Raw genomic sequence first — 22085 nt, forward strand, 5'->3', positions numbered from 1 at the left:
CTGGCCAGTTTGCTCATGGAAAGTGATAGTGGGTGCCAGATGGATGGGACTTTCCATTTCCAAAGCATTACCTCCCACAATTGGGTGGGAATTATTGTGCCTGGCAGTGTCTGGCTAGATTTGTCCATGCCAACAGTCAAGCGACTCTAGCACAAATTACATCCACATTTGATGCAGAAGGTCCCACACACACATCCAACAGGCCAGTACAGCATTATATAGCTTCCATGGGATGTGGCAAAAGTCATGGGATACTAGTACTAGTACTAGTCTCAAACTATTTCTCATATGCCTTCCGTCAAACCTAGGACACCTTAACCTAGACTCTCCACTTTATGCTCTTTATAAACATTATTATTCAACTTTTGGTTCTCATAATATCTTGAAACATTGATCAAGAATATGCTGTTCAGGCATCTGGGGAATGCAGCTTATCTGTGCCTGGTGGGAGCAGAGAGATTTGACTAAGCTTAGTTGGATTAATGAACAGTGAGTGAATAGAGTAAGTGACAAATGTGAGGGCTTGACCTTGGTAAGAGCTATGTGCCTTTCGGATCATGGAGTTAATTAGGAGTCACATGACTGAGCACTGTGACATGTCTGCAGAGTGTCTTATATTTGAGATTATGCTTAATCATTGGTATGTAAAGAAAAGTAGTGAATAGCCATTTTATTTTGGCTTTGGTTTGTACAGGATTTAGCACAGGTTCACAGGAGTACAGGATAACCTTTAATTAAAACCTAAAATAAAATGGAAGATTTAGATTGAAAAAAGAATGGAGGATGAGAGGGCGGGTGGACAAACAAGACTACAGTACTATAGTAGCAATAACCCTAAACCACTACATTTCCCACAATACCATGCAAATTCAAGAGCTTATAGCTTATAAGGCCCAAAGCATACTTTGCACAAGAAAAAGAATGCAGATATGTTGAGATTTGCAGAAGTTTGTGCATAGAATTTTTTTCAGAAGTGTTTCACCTGCACACAAATGATGTGTCCTTGCTTCTGTGGCAAGTGGTGGCAAAATCTAGTGGACTTCACGATGCAACTGTAATAACCCTTGTAGCATAACATGTATTCTCTGTGTGCAGTAAACTATGACCCCTCTTATGTGAACAATCAGTGTAAATATGCATACCATTAAATAACTATGCTATACTAATAAGAGTCCTTAGGAAAGAGTTTCCTCTACATCTGAAAAACAGTGTCTGCCATTGTGATGAATCAAAAAGCTGAAAAACAATGTTGACAGGTCCATTTAATTCGAACATTCAGGATAGCCAGTGATGTGTCAACTGACATGTCTCAAGACTTCTGCCATATACGGTACATGTCAAAGGTTTGGACATACCTTTCTCAGCATCTTGAAGGACTTCCTGGAGGTGCTGAACAATAGTTGCTGCTTTTCTTTTAAGCTGTGCTCCATCACCGGTCACACTTGTTACCATCCACTAGGGGTGGGCGATATGGCCCTAAAATAATATCACGATATTTCATGGCAGTTGTGTGATAACAATAACAAAACACTGAATTACTACTGAAAAAAAACAAACATTTTAATGTTGCATACAATATAGTATGGCACATTCCTAACTGAGTTATTAAAAAATACAATAATTGTATCATATTTGTAACAGAAGTCATGATACTAATAATGCACTCCAATATCTCCATATATCCATGATTAAAGTAAAATAAATGATACTGGGCAGATACAATCTGTCTCTAGCTGATGTGATAATTAAGGGTGGGTGATATGGCACAATATTTTAGGTTATAATATCGTTCACGATATAAAAAATTTTTTTGGCAATATTATTGCGTTCTATACGATATGGCACACCCCTACCACCCGCTGTGCTTTCCATTATGGGTAGAATTACCTTCAGTGATGTATTACTGGTACACATAACGCTGTGGGTCAAGGCATAATTAATGTGCCCATACAACATTGGAAATTGAACATCACTCCCAAGATAACTTGTCACAACTTATATGTAGGTGTTGGCATTCCCAATCCGCCCCCTTGATCAATTTACACACTTGTTATCTCATGACTTATGGCATACCTGTGTATGATAAGCCTTAGTATAGCAAACACTGGATCTAAACTCAACATATCCTCTTTGTGAAACCACGTGTTCTACATGTGGATTATGACTGGAGAAGGTAGAGCCACCTTGCTGTGCCCCAGCGTTCATCTCCCTCATACGGGTCGACTTTCTGCTTATCATCTGAGCTGTCGGCTGTGATGTAATGGGGAGGTCTAAAGGTTGTTTGGCTGGTAATTCACGTGGGCTAGAGAGGCTCAGTGTAAACAGAGAGTGAGCAGGGAGTGTTCAGAGGGGGGAGGACGAGGGCGTTGACTCGGTCAGACCTGATTCTGCTCTGGACTGACCTGTCCCCTCGGCCTCTCTGCAATGCAGCAGAATAGCCGTCCTCATCTGCATAACCCGTCTCTCTCTCACCACACATCCCCTCACTCTCTTTTACACTCTCTATCACTCTCTCACTCTGTGCCCTGTGTGCTAAGCTCCAAGCAAGCCTTTCTCACACCTCACCCTCCAGAGAGAGGCCAGGCCTGTTAAAACAAATGCTGACATGTGCTAGCAAGTTAGCATGTGGTGCCTTCCAGCTGAAATTGAGCATTGATTTTTTTTTCATGCTTACACTGACTCTTGGATACGAAGCATCTAAAGAAGTGGGCTGAATTACTGTAGGTTATTTTTAGTTACTTCGGCTGCCATCCTGTGATGAATGTCTTGTAGGTTAATTAACAGCAGACCACTGAGTAATGAAGCGTGCTCGCTAACTGTTTCCCTCCGCTCCAATTCCCTTCCCCTCTTCCTGGCTCTCTGCTCTCTATTAACTCTCTTTCTTTTTTTTTTATCTGTTCTCTTTCTCTCCCCACTCCACTCCACTCTTCTTCTGTCTTTTCTTTGTTGTTTCTCCATCACTCCCTCCTTCCCAGATGTCCTGCGTTCAGGCGGCTCAGGGAGGAGGCAGAGAGGAGGAAGAGGCCCTGCTGGAACGAGTTAAAGGGATGTAAGACGGAAGGAGAGTCCGACACCAAATCCAATCCTGCCCTCACACGCACATTTAATCCCCGCGGGCCTCCGGAGCCCGGCCTGGTCAATCCCGCCTTCGATGAGGGAGAGGATGGTAAAGATGTCTCTTTCATTGTCTCTCTAACAAAAGACAAGACACAGATAACATGAATAAAGGTGACATTCATAACTCTTATAGAAGTATAGATACTTTAAAAGAGTTTAAAATACTCCTGTAGAAGTTAAAACTCTTTAAGTAAAAGTGTAAAAGTACTGGTTTCAAAACTTCTTAAAGTATAAAAGTAAAAGTAATATAAGGAGAAAAAATACCATTAAAAACAAAAGCTTAGGCCACGCCACAGGAGCCTATAGGGCACTACCCCCCCTACCCAAAAGACATTTTTCTAATGACTATAATGTTATACTAAAATGCTAATATTGATGCGTTTGGGATGCACAAGGATGTTTGCTGTTTCAGCTGCATATATGCTGGGGGGGGGGGGGGGGGTGGGTGCAGGTGTGATGGATCACAGTATAAACCAATAGGGAGTCGCAATGGTATCTGTTTATACTTCTCTTTATCCAATCACAATCAGATTCACTCTATCTGGATGGAGAGATTTATCTGGATAGGGGTTTTATTGAACGATTAGAAGCCGGAATGAAAACGAGCTGAAATGAAATAGAAGTAACGAGGCTATTTTTAAAATGTAAGAAGTAGAATGTTCAGATAATTGTGTGAAAATGTTTCTAATTATGTGTTCTTGTTAACATGGTATATGAGAATATACTGTGGCATTGCCTTGTTTAGAATTGTTAAGTGTGAGTTTTTGGAGGTAATGTTCAGCCGATATAGTGGTGTGCCACAGGGCAGTGGCTGTCAAGGTTGGTTTGTGGTCACTGTGGACGAGGCACACAGACGAGTAAATAAGAGCTGGGGTTTAACATTAATGGGTTAGTCTGGCGCTCTGGTCCTCTGTTTTAAAGAATTGACTTATTTTGAGAGCTAGTTACATAAAAAACTGAGTTTTAGAGAAAAATAGATCTTTTCTATTTTAAATTTTGCCACAATAAGGAATATATAGTATATCAAAGAGTAACATACTATTTTCCTCATTAGTACATGTCCATTTTACATGCCTGTATTGATCTACATGATATTACATTACATTACATTACATTACATTTGGCAGACGTTTTTGTCCAAAGCGACTTACAATAGTGAAGTAAAAAGCAATTTTCTGCTTATTTCCCTGAACTACCACTTTTTCCCCATTAGATTTCCCTTGTATGTTCAACATCTACACTTTAGACATAGGTTGCTTTCCCAGTGCTCTGTAATGACTACAGAGCCAATATCATTTGGATATTGAGGGTGTGTGATTTGTTTGCATCCCTCAGTTAGAGTTAACTACCACCCAGTCACATTACTTTTCAATTTACATCACAAAAATGAAAGGTCATCATTTGAGCCCTTATAGTAAAAAGATGCAGTCTTGAGTATCAGAGTTGTATGTCTTGTTGAGACTCTTGAGGTATGAGTCACAGGGCAAAAACTTGTTTTATTAGTAAGAAACTACTTTGATAAATAGAAATAAACCCAACAGTTAAAAATGCTTAAAAAAAACTTATGCAACACCGTTGTGTTCCATGATTTATCAGAGTATATGTATATAAAAATATATAAATTATATATTTTAATAAAATATTCATATTCATTCCACACGTACCTCTTCTTAAACATGTGTATTATAGTTTATCTTCAGTTTGTTTACAGAAAATACAGTACGGGGGTCGTCGGTGGTTTAGGAAGCCGTGTGTTTGGAAGAATGTCACACGACTCGCTGCTTTGTGTCAGTTTAGAGGAAAAGGTGTGAAGCGTTTACAGAAGTCGGTGGTGAAAAGAAGAGGAAATGGATTTGCAGCTGTGTTTACTCTTGGCTGGAAAACAAAACACAAGTTGGTGTCTTTGATGAGGCCATTCCTTTAGTAATGGAGGGAAATCTCGATGAAATCATTCCGCTGTAGGCCGTGCAATTACACGCTGCAGTCATCGCTCTATCACTGTGTGCTTTCTGTGGACATGTCTGCACCTTTACCTTCGCTGGATTATTTATGTCTGCATATGTCTTTGAGCAGTCATGAAGTTCGTGAGGATATCTACCATCAGTATTTATGGCCACACAATTAATCATCACTGATTCTCATGGCAACAGTCTTATTATTTTAAGAGGTTATGACATCATGGTTGTCTTTTGTTAAGTGGCTGCTTGGAAACATAAATAAAAAAACCTGACTCATAATTTAAGCCAGACAAAGGATCATACCCACTCACTAATTAACTTTACTTGAGACCTGATTTGTCTGGTTTTATCAGAAAGTAGAGATGCACCAAAAGGAAAATTGTCGTCCGAAAACAAACAAAATTGATTACAGGTTTCCATTAATTTGGCCACTTTTAACATTGGATACATGAAAGTTTGTTTTATTATTAAACTACAATAAAAAAAATACATTGAACACTTACATTAAACATTTCTTAAACCTTTAAACACAGCTCAATACATTTAGCTCAGTACTGCTATTCTGGTAGAACTGAAGAAAACTGCTGTTTTAATCATATACTTACGTCAGCAGTGCTTTTTGAGTGACATGTGAGCGAAATTTACCTAAGAAAGCCATACAGAATTTTATTATACAAACTAATACTAAGGCTTAAGTCCTATCTAGATGGGATTAGTTTCTCAGGGGATCCGTGGGTAATTTTCTCTTTGATTTTATTCCCATCCGGAACGACCATGTACGTGTTTTCTTTTCCTCAGACATCCTCTGAGAAAATTACAGGCTCAATTATCTACTGTTTTTCACTGAACTCCATGGTCCTCCAGTAATTTTAGTCCCGTACGGACGCACATCTCTAAGTTTCGTCTCCTCACGTTTATTAAAATAGCTTCTGTAACACGTCGTAATTACACTTTGGAAGCACGTCTCCATGAAGATCCACGTAAACAGCGAGTGGAAATGGAGGAGCTACTGAACGTAATGTCATGTGACCAAGAAAGCCAAAAAACTCACTGGTCCTCCTTTTTTTTAATTGCAGTCCAGATGCAAGAGTTTTTGCCACTGAGTAGAAGTGTGAATATTTTTCACAGACGTCCCCCTGAGAAACTAATACCATCCGGATAGGGCTAGGACTATTCTAGTCCTGTACAGCTTGTATGTTTTAGTTAAAAAAAAACAGTGAAGATAGGAAAGATATATCATTAAACTGATACAGAGCATGATAAATGATGCTGAACACTGATGCTGTATTTAATTGCCACTGCTTAAAGTCCTAACTTTAAAAGAAACACCAGTCAATTTTCAGTATAAATAGTTTTTTGCTGTTTTTGCTATTTTCTGCCAAATCATTTTGGTTGTCAAATGTCCTGTGCATTCCTAACAAAAACATTTCCAATATCATAATGTTTGGTCTCCTCTGTCCCAGTAGCTCCCCTCAGGTCCAGTCTGGTGGCCGAGGCGAACGTGGTGGAGCTGTTTCGAGAGGAGCCAGAGGAAGATTTGGGTTTACGCATAGTGGGCGGGAAGGACACGCCCCTCGGGAGCATCGTCATTCAGGAGATCGTGCGTGACTCCATTGCCGCCCGCGACGCCAAGCTGGCCCCAGGAGACCACATTCTAGAGGTGAGACACATTAAAGCTCATCATATAATCAGTGTCTGTTTAGAAGACATTAGTCTCAGCTCACTGCAGATTTTATCAGGTTGTGTGTTCTCGGTAAGCCATCCCAATATCGGCCCTCTCCTTCCTACTCTGTTGTCAGTGTACACACCCAAACGTTGGTGTGTTTGCATTCCAGCCGTGACTCGGGGTAAAGGGCATGCTTTTACTGCGTGTTGTGAAATTTTCTCCTGCTTGGCATTGAGTTTGCCATGCACACAGTATAGCTTCCTTCAGTTAACCACATGAAATTCAGCAATGAACGAAAAAATGTTTGGATGCCTTGTGCTTGGATAGAGCTGCTCGATCATGGAAACTCATTCCATGAAGCTCTTTACGCTCTACTGACATGAAGTTTGGAGATCTGTAGTGATTAACCTCTGTGCACTCTGCTCCTCAGTATCCACTGACCCTCCTCTCTCATTTTACATGTCCTACCCGCCTACTCGACCCAATCTTTCACTAATGTTTGTAAAAGCAATCTATGTGACTAGCGGCTGCTTGGTTTCATACATCTTTGACCATGGAAGAGTGATGGAAACATCAGTTCAGTTATTAGAAGTGGTGATATCTTTAAATGTATAGTAAATTAAATTAAAGTTGTTAATATTGGCAGTATTCAGGTGACTCTCTGTGCTAGCAAGGTGTTTCTTATCCGTGAAAGTCTTTGTAGGGTGGAGAAAAACAATAAGAAAAGAAAAACTTTTTATTGGTTTTGTTGGTTAATATTATTTTTCCCTACCTTCTAGTGCATATAGATGTGGCCAAAAAATCAGAAGATGTTTTAGAGTTAACTGTGTAGTAGCATAGTATTATACATAGAATTGTACATAAACAGACATACCAAATATTACACAAATAGAAAAGGGAAGGCTTAGCGCTGCCACTATAATCAGAAGATCACTAGTTCAAGTCCTGTTCATGCAGCTTGCCTTCGGCTACCGGAGCCCCGAGAGAGCACAATTGGCCTTGCTCTCTCTGGGTGGGTAGATGGCGCTCTTTCCCCTCATCACTCCTAGGGTGATGTCGATCAGCATGAGACATCTGTGAGCTGATGTATCGGAACAGAGTGTTAGCGCTGTGATAATACTCGGCAATGCTGCATCAGCAACAGCTTTAAAAAAGAGGCAGTGGCTGACTTCACATGTGTCGGATAAAATAGAAAAGGGAAGAACAAGTATATGTTATTATAATTATACATTATGTAATGAAAGTGATAAAGGTTGAAGCTCAGCACATATCAAGATTCTGTTTACCTTGAGCAGTTTACAGTGTAATATAGCACAGTTTAGCAATGTAGCAGTGCTGTTCCTACCGCAGGGAAACTCATGAATGATGAATCATGTGTTTAACCTAAAATAGCAAGGTGAAAAATGTCCATTTTAAATTTAGCTCGACTTCAAGTGTTTGTATCCTCCTTTTTCCACACTGAATCTCATTATGCTGTTCAGTGTTGTGGTAAATGTCTCTATTCAGATTATTATTATTTCCTTTGGGCAATAATGTTTTCCAGCTTTCTTTGGAAAGCTTTCGTAACATGTGGAAAAGGACTTTGCTATTCTAAGTGACCCATTGCAATTCTAGTTACAGAGTGACTTGTGTCGAGACTGAATGTCAGGCAGTATTGGCTTACTGTGGGTTGGTACTGTCTTGACATTGTTAGGTTACTCTCTGTTGTGTGTGATATTGATCAGCGCTGATTTTGTGAACTGAGACGAAATGTCATGGAAGAAATTCGTTGAAGGTTTTCTTATTTTAGACTCTAGAGAACGTCCCTGTTCCTGACTGTTTGTCCTCCTGTGGGGCGCTACATTTAGGTTTAACCTTTGGTCTTGATTTGTATTTGACAGCATGGTTTTGGTCTGTGAAATGTACTGGACACAGATTAATCATTAATTATGAAGGCTGTGTTTTTACTTGTTTTTCTTCGGAAAAAGGGTTAAAGTCTTCATTTGTAGGTTCATGTGTTTTTGCGAATACCATTTTTTTTATTGTACAGATGTACAGATACACCAATTGAACAAAAATTATGATAATAGTAAAATAATAAAAATTATACAAGATTAAATAAAAAAAGAGATCAATAAATACATTCATTAAATGTGTGAACTAAACAGAGCTTCAAAGTTAACTTCATTTAGATGGTAGCTTGTTTGTTTGGAGATATTTTAGTCTGTAAATGCTAAAACCATGATTTGTGGCAAAGATTAGGGGAGAATCACAGAGGAACTCACAATACGATATTATTACAATACATTGCCCACGATAAATGATAATATCCTGACACTGTTATTCTGCGATACTGATCTGTTGATCAGTATCTTCCCTCACATGGTCTAATCTGGCATTGACTCTTTCCACTGTGAGAAAATGATACATCCATCATTCCTGTTTTTTCCTTATTTAGGAGAATTTTATCCTCGTCAGTAACACAGTTGGCGTGAAATATCCTAGAGAATTGTGTTGCACGGTATCAGGATATCATTATTATCGTGAGCAATGAATCAAAATAATATTGTAGTGTGAGTTTCCCTGTGATTCACACCCTTAACTGCATGGTTTTAGCATTTACAGACTAAAATATCTCCAAACAAACAAGCTAACAACTAAATTGTACTAGTTTACTCAATAACAGACTGAAGCTCCAGTGACCCTGGTGATCTTAAACTGATTCAACTTTATGATGCAGCTGCGCTCCTTCACCACTGACCTTACAAGTAACCGTTTCTTTTACCGTTTTCTATTATTTTAATCAGTTCGTTTTAATAAAATGATTTTGGAGTAGTTTGGTGAAAATATTTGAGTTGTAGTTTTAAAGGATCTGTCATTACTAATGCTATTTGATTGATATTTAGAAAATATTTTGAAATATTGTGATATAACACTTTTACCACTCTGAAATATTGTGATTTTATTTTACAGACATTTCACACAGCGCTAATGTAAAGTTTTAGCTTTTGCTCAGCAGTGTTGTCCTCACCTTCCCACAATCCAGAGCTCTCCTTGGGTTTCTGCCCCGGTTAGTGCTGGAATGCAGTGCTAGAGAAAACTGAGCTAACACGGCCGGCTCCACATTACAGCTCAGGAATCCTGGGAAGAGCGAATGAATGAAGGCCTTTAGCTCTCGTCTCTCCACCAGGCTGCCTGAGGATGAGCTGTAACCCAAGTGCAGCTCTTTGACTATTGTGAGAGTCTGTAAGCAGATCTATTGGAGGAAGTGTAGATTAGATTTCTCATTTCTTGAAACGCTGTCTCTCGTTTCCCCCACAGCTCCTTCAGTGTCAGTGCATTGATTTTCAGCATGGGGCTTTTCTCAGCCCTGCCCAGGAATGCTTGCTTTGCAATACAGGAGCACAAATTGTTTCGAGATGTGCAGATACTGTTGTCTTCCGAGGGGGAAAATGGAGATAATGGACGTGCTGTAGGTAGCGCTGCCCATTACTGTAGGTAGTAGATCATAATGCAGCACTGGTTTCACTTGGGACAGGTTTCTGCCTGCAGGTTTTATTATATTGCTGGCAGAGTCATGCAGGTTTAATACTACAGTATTATGCAGACTTAGGGAAAAAGCCACGCCATTAGAACTAATGCCCTCACCCAATAAATCAGCAGGACCAAGGCAGACTTTTGGAATTACCCCAAGGTCCCACCCTTAATATAATGTTATCACTTGTGATGCACCACTGTAATTGAACAAAGCCAAACATTTGGCTGGAAGCAGAATATCGTAAACCGAACACGTTTTTTGCAGGTTGTAATTATGTTTTCTCATATATAAAATTTTACCATAAATCAAAAAGTACTAAATGTATTTTGTCTTGCTTTTCAAAGCAAAAGCTAATAATTGAAAATATTTATCAAATACTGAGGATTTTAACGTCCCAGCACACAAATAGCAATACAACAAATATGCCTAATAACACGAATAATATACAGCTCTGGAAAAATAAGAGATCACTTAAAGTTTAAGTTTCTTTAATTTTACCAAATGAAAACCTCTGAAATATAATCAAGAGGAAGATGATCACAAGCCATCAAACCAAACTGAATTGCGTGAATTTTTGCACCAGGAGTGAAGGCATAAATTTATCCAAAAGCAGTGTGTAGGACAGGTGGAGGAGAGCATGCCAAGATTCATGAAAACTGTGATTAAAAACCAGGATTATCTGAAAGCTCTGCTTTTTTTTTTGTTGTTATTTCAGCCATTTCTCATTTTGTGCAAATACATGCTCTAAATGACAATATTTTTATTTAGAAAAAAACAACAATGTTCATTGTACCTAAACATATCCCTGTAAAAGAGAAACTGATTAAGAAACTGAAGTGGTAATTTTTTCCAGAGCTGTATATAAAAAAGACATTTTCATTTTAGATTATTTTAAGAAATCTTTTAAGGAAATTCTAGATTAAATTATAAAAAAGTAGGTAAACAGAAAATGAATCAAACATAAAAGACAGTAAAATCACTTTGACATTTAAACAAAGTTTGAGTTTAGGCTGTTAAGTGCCATTTCAGCCTAAATAATTGTTTTCTACCAGGTTTAAAAATCTTATCTAAAGTTATTTTCTCTTTGCAGGCGAACGATGTCAGCCTGTCCTCCGTCCCCCACTCTCACGCCGTCGCTGTGCTGCGAAGGCCATGTAGCGTCGTCAGGCTCACCGTCATGCAGGAGAAGGGTTTCAAACCCCGACCCGAACACCACCCGCACCCCTCCACCTCCCCTCCGGCCCACCCGGCTCACAACCTCCACAACCCCGGCACCGTCATCCAGGTGACTCTGGTGAAGCGCGACCGCTCCGAGCCCCTCGGGATCAAACTCATCCGCAAATCCGAAGAGCCGGGAGTCTTCATCCTGGACCTGCTGGCAGGAGGGCTGGCGGCCAAGGACGGAAAACTGCGCAACAATGACAAAGTGCTGGCCATCAACGGCCACGACCTGAGACACGGCACACCTGAGAGCGCCGCTCAGATCATACAGGTACGAACAGGAGTGAGGAGAAGCAGGAGCTAAAAAATAGCAAGAACATTTGTGTTCGGTAAAAAATTTTTTTGTTGTTGTTGTAACAATGCTTCTTGTCAATAAATCTTATACCGTTGGGAAGCCTGTTAATAGCTTCCCTTTACAGTGGAGCCATATGTTTAAGGAAAATACATATTGAACCTTATTTTGCTTCTTGTACCACCAGGTGAGCATGGGCTCTGTTGCAGCGGTCAGTTGCTAGTTGCTGACCTTAAGCATGTTGCTTTACCTGGACGAACTGTGTGTTTAAACACAAATTGCAATTGTATAAGTTGTACCCAACATTACCTGGACTTTGTCCTGAGAGCCCTCTAGTACAAATTATGGGCAAGTTCATGAATAGAGCAGGTATTTTCCAGAATAATTACAGTTGGTGCAAATCAGAGTAGCTGAATCCATTCATTAGTAGGGGTGTCCAAAAATATTTGGATATATTGAGTAAAATAAAAGGAAGCTTTGTATATTCAGAAAATCAATAAATATACCACATAATTAAAATCATAAAAGAATGTAAATGATTAGGCCCAAATGGATGCATGCACCATTTTTGGATGATATTTTTCTTTGTATTTGGATTGTAGGTATTGATTGTAATTGGCTGATGTTGTTTTTATTGTTGTTGTGGTGTGTGTGAGCAGGCGAGCGAAGTACGTGTGAACTTTGTGGTGATGAGACAGCTGGACTCGGCTGAGGAGGGAGGTGATGCTCAGAGCAGAGGGGCTAGAAGAATCTCTGAAACTCAGTATTTCAGACGGCGCTCCACATTCATGAAGGTAAAGAACATGGATTGGTGCCTGTTATGGCTTTTACTTAAAGCCATGAAACCAAACTTTAGTCATCTGATCAGCTTTATATTTAAAGAAATGCAACATTAAACAATACAGGAACATTGATTAATTAATTAATTAAATAATTAATAATTAATTAATACATGTATCGTAAAGGGGTTGAAAACTGGGGTTCAAACACCCAAATTTATTTCCCTTTATTTTTGCCGTTAAAGCTCTGCATGTCTAGTCAATAAACAGAAATGGTATGAATTCCAGTGTACAATAAACTGCCAGGGCCTTATATAAAAATAAAAATACATGAACTATAAACTGAAAAGAGTAATTTTAGGCTTGTGAAACAAACACCTTTATAATAATATTATTCTATGTATTATAATACATAGAAAAAGAAACAGAAACACAGAAAATTCTGTAACTATTAAAAGTATTGAAAGTCTTTTTTGTTTAGAGAAATTTCACATGAAGCCAAAGAGCAGTGAGTACTGTTTCCTAAACCTTCAAAAGACTAAAACAAACTGCTACAGAAAGAGTTACGTCTGGCTGACCCACATGGAAACAGCTTTAGCCTTTAGCTTAGCTTAACATGATTAAACTAAAAATCAGTTTCAGCAGTAAGGAGAAGAATTAGAGATCTGTCTGATGAAGTAAAAAAGCCTTCTGAAAATAGGACTGTTCTAAAACGGTAGTGTTTGTTAAACACTGAAATTTTTCTTTTATTCTACTGTTGCCATGTGGCATCGTGTGCGTGTTACTCCTCTCTCTCCGTGAAACCGTTCTTCACACCGCCATCCATCACACCCTGCTGCCGTGTCACTTCCTCCCCGGCTCTGCGAGGTGAAAGCCTGAGGCAGCAGATGCAGGCTGGTCACTGTGAGATTAAAGCAGCCTATCTCTGGATCTCTATCCTGATCAAAAGAGCCAGGGTGCTGCTTTCTCTCTCTTTCCCCTTCTCTCTACCTCTGCTGATGCAGTCAGTGTTTGTTTGTGGCCAGGGATCAAAGCTGGTGACAGTTAGCTTTGGCCTGGGGAGCTGAAGCCTTTACTCTTGCTGGGAGGGAGCGCCCCCCTGCTGGGGAGGAAGAGCCCTCCCTGCCCCCCTTCAGAGTCAGTGGGAGAAGATAGTGGAAACTGTGGCTTTTGCCACTCGCCATGAGTTACGATGGCAGCGTGTCAGGCTCTTCACATTATCACTGCGCTCTGTTTGCAGCAGGATCTGGAACGGGGAGCGTTTGTTTTTACAAATGTTTTCACCGCGGGAGTCGGACACATTGCCTGAGCTTTCGCTTTTCACCTATCGCACGAGAGTGAAGTGGTTTTAACATGTGCTTATTGGCCACTTTATTGGAATCCCATGTCCCTACCTTCCCCTCAATCAGTAGTCAGTTGTTGACTACAGAGCTGCTCTTGGATGAGTGATGGAGAGCTGTCAAAAAACATGACACTGATTTGTGACACTGATTTGGTCAAATCGAAACAAAATTATTTATATATTTATATATTATTTATACAATTGATGTCAACTCAGAGAAGCTTCAGAGAGACAACAGATTAACAGTGCATAAAACATAAGGCCCTGGTGAACAAGTGAAAGGCGATAGAGCCAAAAAAGTGCCAAAGAGTCACAAGAGGGGTGCCTATCCTCCTTTGGTCAAAACCACATGGTCAACAAATATACTATAAGATAATCACCGTATTGATGGTACTGATAATTGGATGGTTAAAAATGGTTAACAATTGTAACAATGTTTTTAATAGTATTTTTTTTTAAATAAAATACAAATATTAGTTGCAGTAAAAGTCCATGTAAACATACTCTGTAATTTAAGGTGGCAACTAGTCTGAGGCAGGTACTGCTGGTCAAACGTCCATCAATGTCAGGCTGAAAAAGATGGATTTTATTCTAATTGAATTAATGGAGTAGAGAGAATGTGAACATATTATCAGAGTGTCAGCAATCTCACTATAATAGCCTAGCTAGAAGGTAACACAGGCACCATGAACACACTGGCGTCCACCTTCTCAACTGTGCACAAACCTGATTGTTCGTGATCAGCAGCATCTCAGTTTACCCTAGTTTCTTTTGGCCACCATGAACTCTGTGGATCTGCAGCTTTTATCTGAAAGGAAACATTTAATTACTAGAAGCTACGTTTTTTAGCCTAGACTTTGAGATTATAGATTCAGACTGTGTATGCAGTCCCAGCAGTCAGTCATCAATACTAGTAGAGGGATGCCCAACCTTTTTCACCTTATAGCTCAACTGTTTATAACTAGAAAACATAACTAAAATAATTTAATGTAAAATATTTTAGTCTTTTTTATTTCTTACATATGTTTATCTTTATTGATTTTTACTGAGGACCTGTGTCACCATTCTTTCTTTATTTATGATAACTCTGCATCTCTTGTTAGATAATTGTTTAAATCAGGTGCATGCAGCTTTCTAAATCAGTTTCTCTGATATGTTTGTGAAAAATTAACATTGTTGTTTTATTCTATAAACTACAAAGAACATTTCTCCAAAATTCCAAATGAAATTATTTTTATTTATTAGCATTTATGAGCAGAAAATGAGAAACAGCAGAAATAACAAAAAAGATGCAGAGCTTTCAGACCTAAAATAATGCAAAAAAACACAAACAAATGTTTTATAAGTTCAGAAATCAATATTTGGTGGAATAACCCTGGTTTTTAATCACAGTTTTAATGCATATTGGCGTTTTTTCCTCCACCAGTCTTACACACTGCTGTAAGACTGGTGCAAAAATTGAAGCAGTTCAGTTTGGTTTGATGGCTTGTGATCATCCATCTTCCTCTTGATTATATTCCAGAGGTTTTCAATTTGGTAAAATCAAAGAGCCATATGTGTATGTATTGTGTATTTGTGTGTTTTTATAAAGTTTATAGATTGAACACAATTGATGACTCCATTTTTAGTTACGCCAATTTTTTCTCTACTCTTTTCAGTGGATAACCTGAGTAGAGAACAAATAATAATAATATAATAGTAACATAATTAATACAAGTGATAATAAGTACTTTGCCTGTGTTCAGGATCCTCCTGGTGGATTCTCTAGTCAGGAGAAAACCGTGAATCTGAAGAAAGAGCCACGCCACTCGCTGGGCATCACAATCGCAGGAGGGAGGGACTGCCGCAGTCGCTTGCCTGTGTACATCACCAGCGTGCAGCCTGTGGGCTGCCTCCACAGAGACGGCACCATCAAACCAGGTTAAACATCCTGAGTGTCTGTCTGTTTGGGTTATGGTCCATTCTGAACATATTAGCAGCCATAGTAACGGATGTGTGCGCTCTCTCGGCCCTGCTTGCTTAGGTGATGTGTTGCTAAGCATCAATGGTGTTGACCTGACCCAGCTGACCTATAATGAGGCAGTGACTGCACTGAAGACCCAGACTGCTCAGAACACAGTGGCGCTGCGGGTCATCCGGACCGTCTCTGAGGAGGAGGAGGAGGACGGTGACGCTGCCAACAAGGAGGAGATGGACACCCTGGAGAACCCCAGAGAGGATGACATTAACTGGTCCCCACTGTGGACCCGCTGGTTGGGTCTGCCCAGGTGAGTGACTGCATTTTACAGTACAGTGTCATGTACTGTGGTCTTCTCACCTGGATATTTTTGTTGGCGAGTGTTTATATGCATACAGCTCTGGAAAAAATTAAGAGAGCACTTCAGTTTCTAAATCAGTTTCTCTGATTTTGCTATTTATAGGTATATGTTTGAGTAAAATGGACATTGTTGTTTTATTCTATAAACGACAGACAACATTTCTGCCAAATTTCAAATAAATATATTGTCATTTTGAGCATTTATTTGCAGAAAATGAGAAATGGCTAAAACAAACAAAAAAGGTGCAGAGCTTTCAGACCTCAAATAACACAAAGAAAACCAGTTGATATTTATAAAGTTTAAGAGTTCAGAAATCAATATTTGGTGGAACAACTCAGTGTTGGCATGTTCTCCTCCACCAGTCTTACACACTGCTTTTGGATAACTTTTTGCCTTTACTCCTGGTGCAAAAATTCAAGCAGTTCAGCTTGGTTTGATGGCTTGTGATCATCCATCTTCCTCTTGATTATATTCCAGAGATTTTTTAATTTGGTAAAATCAAAGAAACTCTTCAATTTTAAGTGGTATCTTATTTTATACAGAGCTGTATTATTGCTGCCATTTAAAAAAAATGAAAATCATTTAAACCCTTCAGTTGTAAAGTTGTAGCTGCTGTTGAAAGTGCTCTATTTTCACCTATAGCTTGCTAAGGTCCTCGTTCACACCTGGCATTTATATGCATCCTGGGTGATCTGCACAAAGTAGTACAGGTGTGAAGGAAATACAGCGTGTCCAGAGGACTCATTGTAAGCTGACCAGAGATGCATATCACCACATTATTATTGTACTGTGAACAACAACAGCAAAGCACAGCCCACATTGGCCCTGTCACTGGCCCTGTCACTGCCCCTGCCAAAACATACGAGTTTTCATTAATAATTGGGAGTTTTTACTAAGGACTTAAATATGTCTAAATCTTTATCTAACAAATTGTACCATGGTCCTTTATGTTAGAATAAAAACAATAGTCCTAAATGTAACCAAGTAACAGGTAACCTGTGCTTCTTTAAGATAAACTAATTATAAACCACATGCTAGAATCTCTCTCAGGATGAGCATCAGGATGTCTAAATTTGGTTCAGTTACGTACGATTTTTAAAATCTACCAAAGGGATCTCAACCAAGTGCCATTTTTTAATGTTTTGACAATGATATTTTAAAATCTCTGTAGCTGTATCAACAGTGTTGGAATTTTGATGTAGTACTACCTCCATTAAAGAAGAACGTGCTCTCTAACTTCTTTTAATTGTTCTTCATTTATTTTTGAATATATTTTGTCGTACATTAGAACTTTTTTTAAAAACAATTTTGCTGCATAGAAGAAAACTATAATGACTTAGTCCCATCAAGACCATCTGCACGGGTTAGGTGAGCATGCTACAATAAAAAGCTAATAGATAGTGATAAAGGTGATGCCTGTGGCCGGTATGCACCAGTGAAACCAAGTGTCTCATGTCAATTTGGACTGAGAACTCTGTCCAAAATAAACTGGAAGACTCTTACTTTAAGCCAATCCAGCCAAGTGTGAACGGCTGTGCATGTTGCCAGTCATTTGTGTTCAGATCACCCAGAACACATGTTGATGCGAGGTGTGAATGGGGTCTAAATGTCACTAGAACTGCAACCTTCCAGCAATCCACACTTATAATATCTGTATCATAACAGCACTTGTTAAATATGGCATGTTCCTTTTGACACAAATAAACAAACAAGTTTGGAAAAAATGACAAAACAGCTGCATTTACTGTTTTATAATCAATGGTTCCAATTTTAGTCCTTGTGGACTCGACTGCCCTGCATACGTTCAACTATTTCACATGCCTAAACATCTAATTCAACTAATTAGCTAATTATCAGGCACTAAATGACTAGTTGTAAAAAGGATTTGGTTCAGGAAATACTAAAAAAAAACCAGAGCATTTACAAGCTTCCTCATTTATTAAACAGTATTTATGACATACACTAAAATCTGAAGCATTCCATTAAATCACTTTGTATATTATTTTATTGTGAGTAAAATGTGGGTGGTAATGGTCACCATGCAGTGGGTGGTGATGATTGTGACTGACAGCGTCTGCCTAGAATTATACATACAAGCATCATCAATACAACTTTGTTGCCGTTACTTTGCTCCTCTTATATCAATCTTTGTGAAATTTGAGCTTTTCATGCAACATTAACCTAACTTTATACTCTTATTTTCTATTATTCTTAAGCCACATGCACTGGTGTCGTGACATTGTGCTGTTGAAGACCAACAATGAGAGCTGGGGCTTCAGTATAGTTGGAGGGTATGAAGAGAGCCGAGGCCAGCAGCCGTTCTTCATCAAAACCATTGTGCCTGGAACTCCTGCCCACTTCGATGGGCGTCTCAAGTAAGCAGTGTGTTATTAATAAGGCTCATATTCCTTTTACAGAATTTGTACCATTTCACTCTCTTCACCACCTCTGTTAAGGATATTGATACTGTTGTGCAAACATATTTTTTCTGTTTTTCATACAATACCAGTCAAAGGTTTTGACATCTTAAATTAAGTGTTTTTTGATTATTTAAACAAATTCTGCATTGTAGATTAATACTAAAGTTAGATGACAGTTAGATGACAGTTTTGCACATCTTGGCTGGATTTTCTGAGTCAGCTTCATGAGGTAAATTCACTTGTAATTCAGGCTTTCAGTTAACAGCTGCGCTGAACTCATCAAGAGTTAATTACTTAAATGTCTTTCCTCTTGAAGTTCAGTCAATGAAGAAATTATGGTCAATTAATCCAAAAAAATTCTTGACATTTCAAAATATTCTCAAGTGCAGTAACAAAGACCATCAAAATGTTTTGATGAAACTGGCTCTCATCAGGACTGCCCCACAAAAGGAAGAGCAGGAGTTTCCTCTATTGCACAGGATAAGTTCAACAGAGTTCCTGGCATCAGAAACCGCAAGTTAACAGCTCCCCAGATAAGACCCTCTAAATGCTTTACAGAGTATTTTGGTTTGTTTAACACTTTTAAGTTACTACATGATTCATTATCTGTTCCTTCATAGTCTTGAGGATTTCTTTATTCTTTTACAATGTAGAAAAAATAGAAAAAAAAAGAAAGACACTGAATGAGAAGGTTGGTCCAAACTTTTGACTGGTACAATAGATAATAAGTAAGTAAACAACAGACTAGATCTTTAAATACAACAGTAAAATATAGTTATGCAATAATTAAAATAATGGAACGCTTAAAATAGCGGCCCACTATGATCAGGTCATCGCTGGTTCGAATCACGGTCATGCAGCTTACCATCAGCTGCTGGAGCCCTGAGAGAGCACAATTGGTCTTGCTCTTTCTGGGGGGTAGATGGCACTCTTTCCCCTCATCACTCCTAGGGTGATGTCGATCAGCACAAGTCGTCTGTGAGCTGATGTATCAGAACTGAGTCGCTGTGCTTTCCTGTGAGTGTTAGCGCTGTGATGCTACTCAGCAATGCTGCATCAGCAGCAGTTCAAAAAGAGGCAGAGTCTCACTTTACATAAGTCTGAGGAGGCATGTGCTAGTCTTCACCCTCCTGGTGTCGGGGCATCACCAGTGATAACACCCAGTTGAACAGAGATGCTGGATTTCTTGTTGCTTGTGTAGCTTGTAGTTTGTCTTCCTGTAGGAAAATCACACTTATTAAGCTTCTTTCTGCCGCCGCCCTGCAGGTGCGGAGATGAGATCGTGGCTGTGAATGGAGCCACCACAGTGGGCATGAACAACTCGTCTCTGATCCCCATGCTGAAGCTGCAGAAGAACAAAGTCACACTCACTGTGGTCTCCTGGCCTGGCAGCATGGCGTGAGGACTGGATCCACACTGCACAACGTCAGACTGGAACCTTCCACTACTGCTGATGGTTCACACATACCTATATATGATATAACGGATCACAGACAACAATCTGAACAATATTTTACTCGAGAAGAGTGAACTGCACATTCAGAAAAGGCACAAGAGGGCAAAGCATCAGGAAAGTTCGACAATCACTGACTTTGACTTTAATTCAGCTGAAGAGAGATTGCTTTATGTTGAGAGGCTGCATTATCCTCCATTATCCTGGATAAAATGTTTAAATAGCTGTTGTTCTGATTCTGGTGGTGTTGAAAGAGCCCTGTTGGACTGTTCTGTTCTTTTCTAATGGAGGTGCAGCTAAGCACATGGACACTATTCTGAAAACATCTTAAGTTTTTTTTTTAATTCAAGATAATTACCTTTAAACTTTAAAAAGTTTAAAGTTGTTATCTGTGTGGTAATCAGGACTGACATGCATAATCATGACCATCCTTGATTTGTTTGGTTAAGCTTGACAGGTTGGTTTAGGTGTGGATGGTTATGACTTAACAGTTACGACACTACATGAGATGAGACCTCACCACAGTCTTGCATCACTGGCCTCTCTGATTGGACCGTTTGTATCTTCTCTATTTTGTTATCTTTACCTGTTTTATTGGATTTTATGTAGCGGTTCACAGGTGTTGATGATGACTGTTGTTAAACTGTTGTTAGAGTTCATCACTACAATTTTTGGGACACAATTCTGGAAAGCTTCTTGGCACAGCAATGATTTTTAAACAGTAGTAGAGTGAGAATTACATTAAACACACTCTAGAGTAGTTAAAGTGATGTTTAAGCTCAAATCCCAACATTTTTGGCATATCTCGATTCCATCCAGATCCAAAACCTATTTTTGAATAGCACGTATAACCAGAAACCACATAAAAATTGCTGTTATTTTTTGCAAATTTGCTCCAAACCTCATTTAGAGGTGGTTTGGATTGATGCCAATCTTTTTACCACAGCAACCCACAAAGACATGTCCGTTTGTGATGTTCAGACATGCAAATCCGATCTTATTATATGATATATATATTGTATATAACAATCCAGACAGTCAGATTCACCTGCAGTCTCCCAGATCCCTGTTTGATACATAATAAAGAGTGTCTTTATTTTACGGTTGCCTTTTATATGCATAGAAATTAGTTAGTTCACAATTAACTGCCTTAATTGTCTCTATACCACAAACACCATAAAACTGTTGTTTCATTTTTATTCCACCTCTGTTTGAGGATACTGTTGCTGTCATGCAAAAAAATTAGATTTTTAGATTTTTGACTTATAATATAATGTCAAAATTGCTGGAAATCTGATTGTGTCATAATAAATAGACCAATAGAAATGCCCGAAAACCAAATTTACATTGATTTCTATTGAAGGCTATTTTTTTTCTCTTCTAAAGTTTTCAAGTACTTGATATACAAGAATATACAATTTTTTTGCATGACAGTAATGATATTTAGCTGTATACAAAAGTTTGGATCTCCTCTTATTTAAATGTCTTTAAACAAATTACATTTTTTCTTACAGTTTAAAATTTTAGAGCACAGTGATAACGGCAAAAATTTACCAATGTGTAAAATTAAGAAAATAAAGCATTATTTTAACCATTTCAACATATTTTCCATTTTAATTTGGGTGCACAAACTTTTGCATACTAGTGTTTGTTCAGATGTATGCTTGTTCCTGTTTGAGTGGAATTTCTTCGCAATATTATCACTAAAGCTGTTATAGAAGTGGTTATAAATGATGCGGATCTATTTTTTGCTGGTGTTGTAGATACATTATATACAATATTACAATAATTCAGGCTCTTTTATAAGCTCCCTCTTTCCTGGCCTTTGGGGTCGGCGTCTCTGTCTCTTTCTCGTCTGCCTTTTTAATTTCTGTAGATATTCTAAATATATTTATATACTTTAATGATTTACATGATGTACACCAATCTTGCTCGACCAATAGTGAGATATTTTTGTGAGACCTGTGATTAAAATGCTGTATAATAAAACAAAACACATTTT

At 38.7% G+C, this 22085-nt stretch overlaps 1 protein-coding gene across 8 annotated transcripts in view; it reads left to right on the forward strand.

The window, feature by feature from the left end:
- Positions 1 to 22085, forward strand: part of lnx2b (ligand of numb-protein X 2b) — a 56744-nt gene extending 34659 nt beyond the window's left edge. For 7 of the 8 annotated variants that reach the window (XM_049483840.1, XM_049483839.1, XM_049483838.1 and 4 more), the window contains 8 exons: positions 2976 to 3166; positions 6539 to 6735; positions 11349 to 11750; positions 12431 to 12565; positions 15638 to 15812; positions 15916 to 16159; positions 18427 to 18585; positions 19897 to 22085. In XM_049483840.1, the coding sequence (XP_049339797.1) occupies positions 2976 to 3166; positions 6539 to 6735; positions 11349 to 11750; positions 12431 to 12565; positions 15638 to 15812; positions 15916 to 16159; positions 18427 to 18585; positions 19897 to 20032 (1639 nt within the window). In that variant the 3' untranslated portion in view covers positions 20033 to 22085. The remainder of the gene's footprint in view (positions 1 to 2975; positions 3167 to 6538; positions 6736 to 11348; positions 11751 to 12430; positions 12566 to 15637; positions 15813 to 15915; positions 16160 to 18426; positions 18586 to 19896) is intronic. The other variant, XM_022684277.2, reaches the window with a different exon arrangement.

Source organism: Astyanax mexicanus, chromosome 10 (assembly GCF_023375975.1).
Source record: "Astyanax mexicanus isolate ESR-SI-001 chromosome 10, AstMex3_surface, whole genome shotgun sequence".
NCBI classification, from domain to species: Eukaryota; Metazoa; Chordata; class Actinopteri; order Characiformes; family Acestrorhamphidae; genus Astyanax; species Astyanax mexicanus.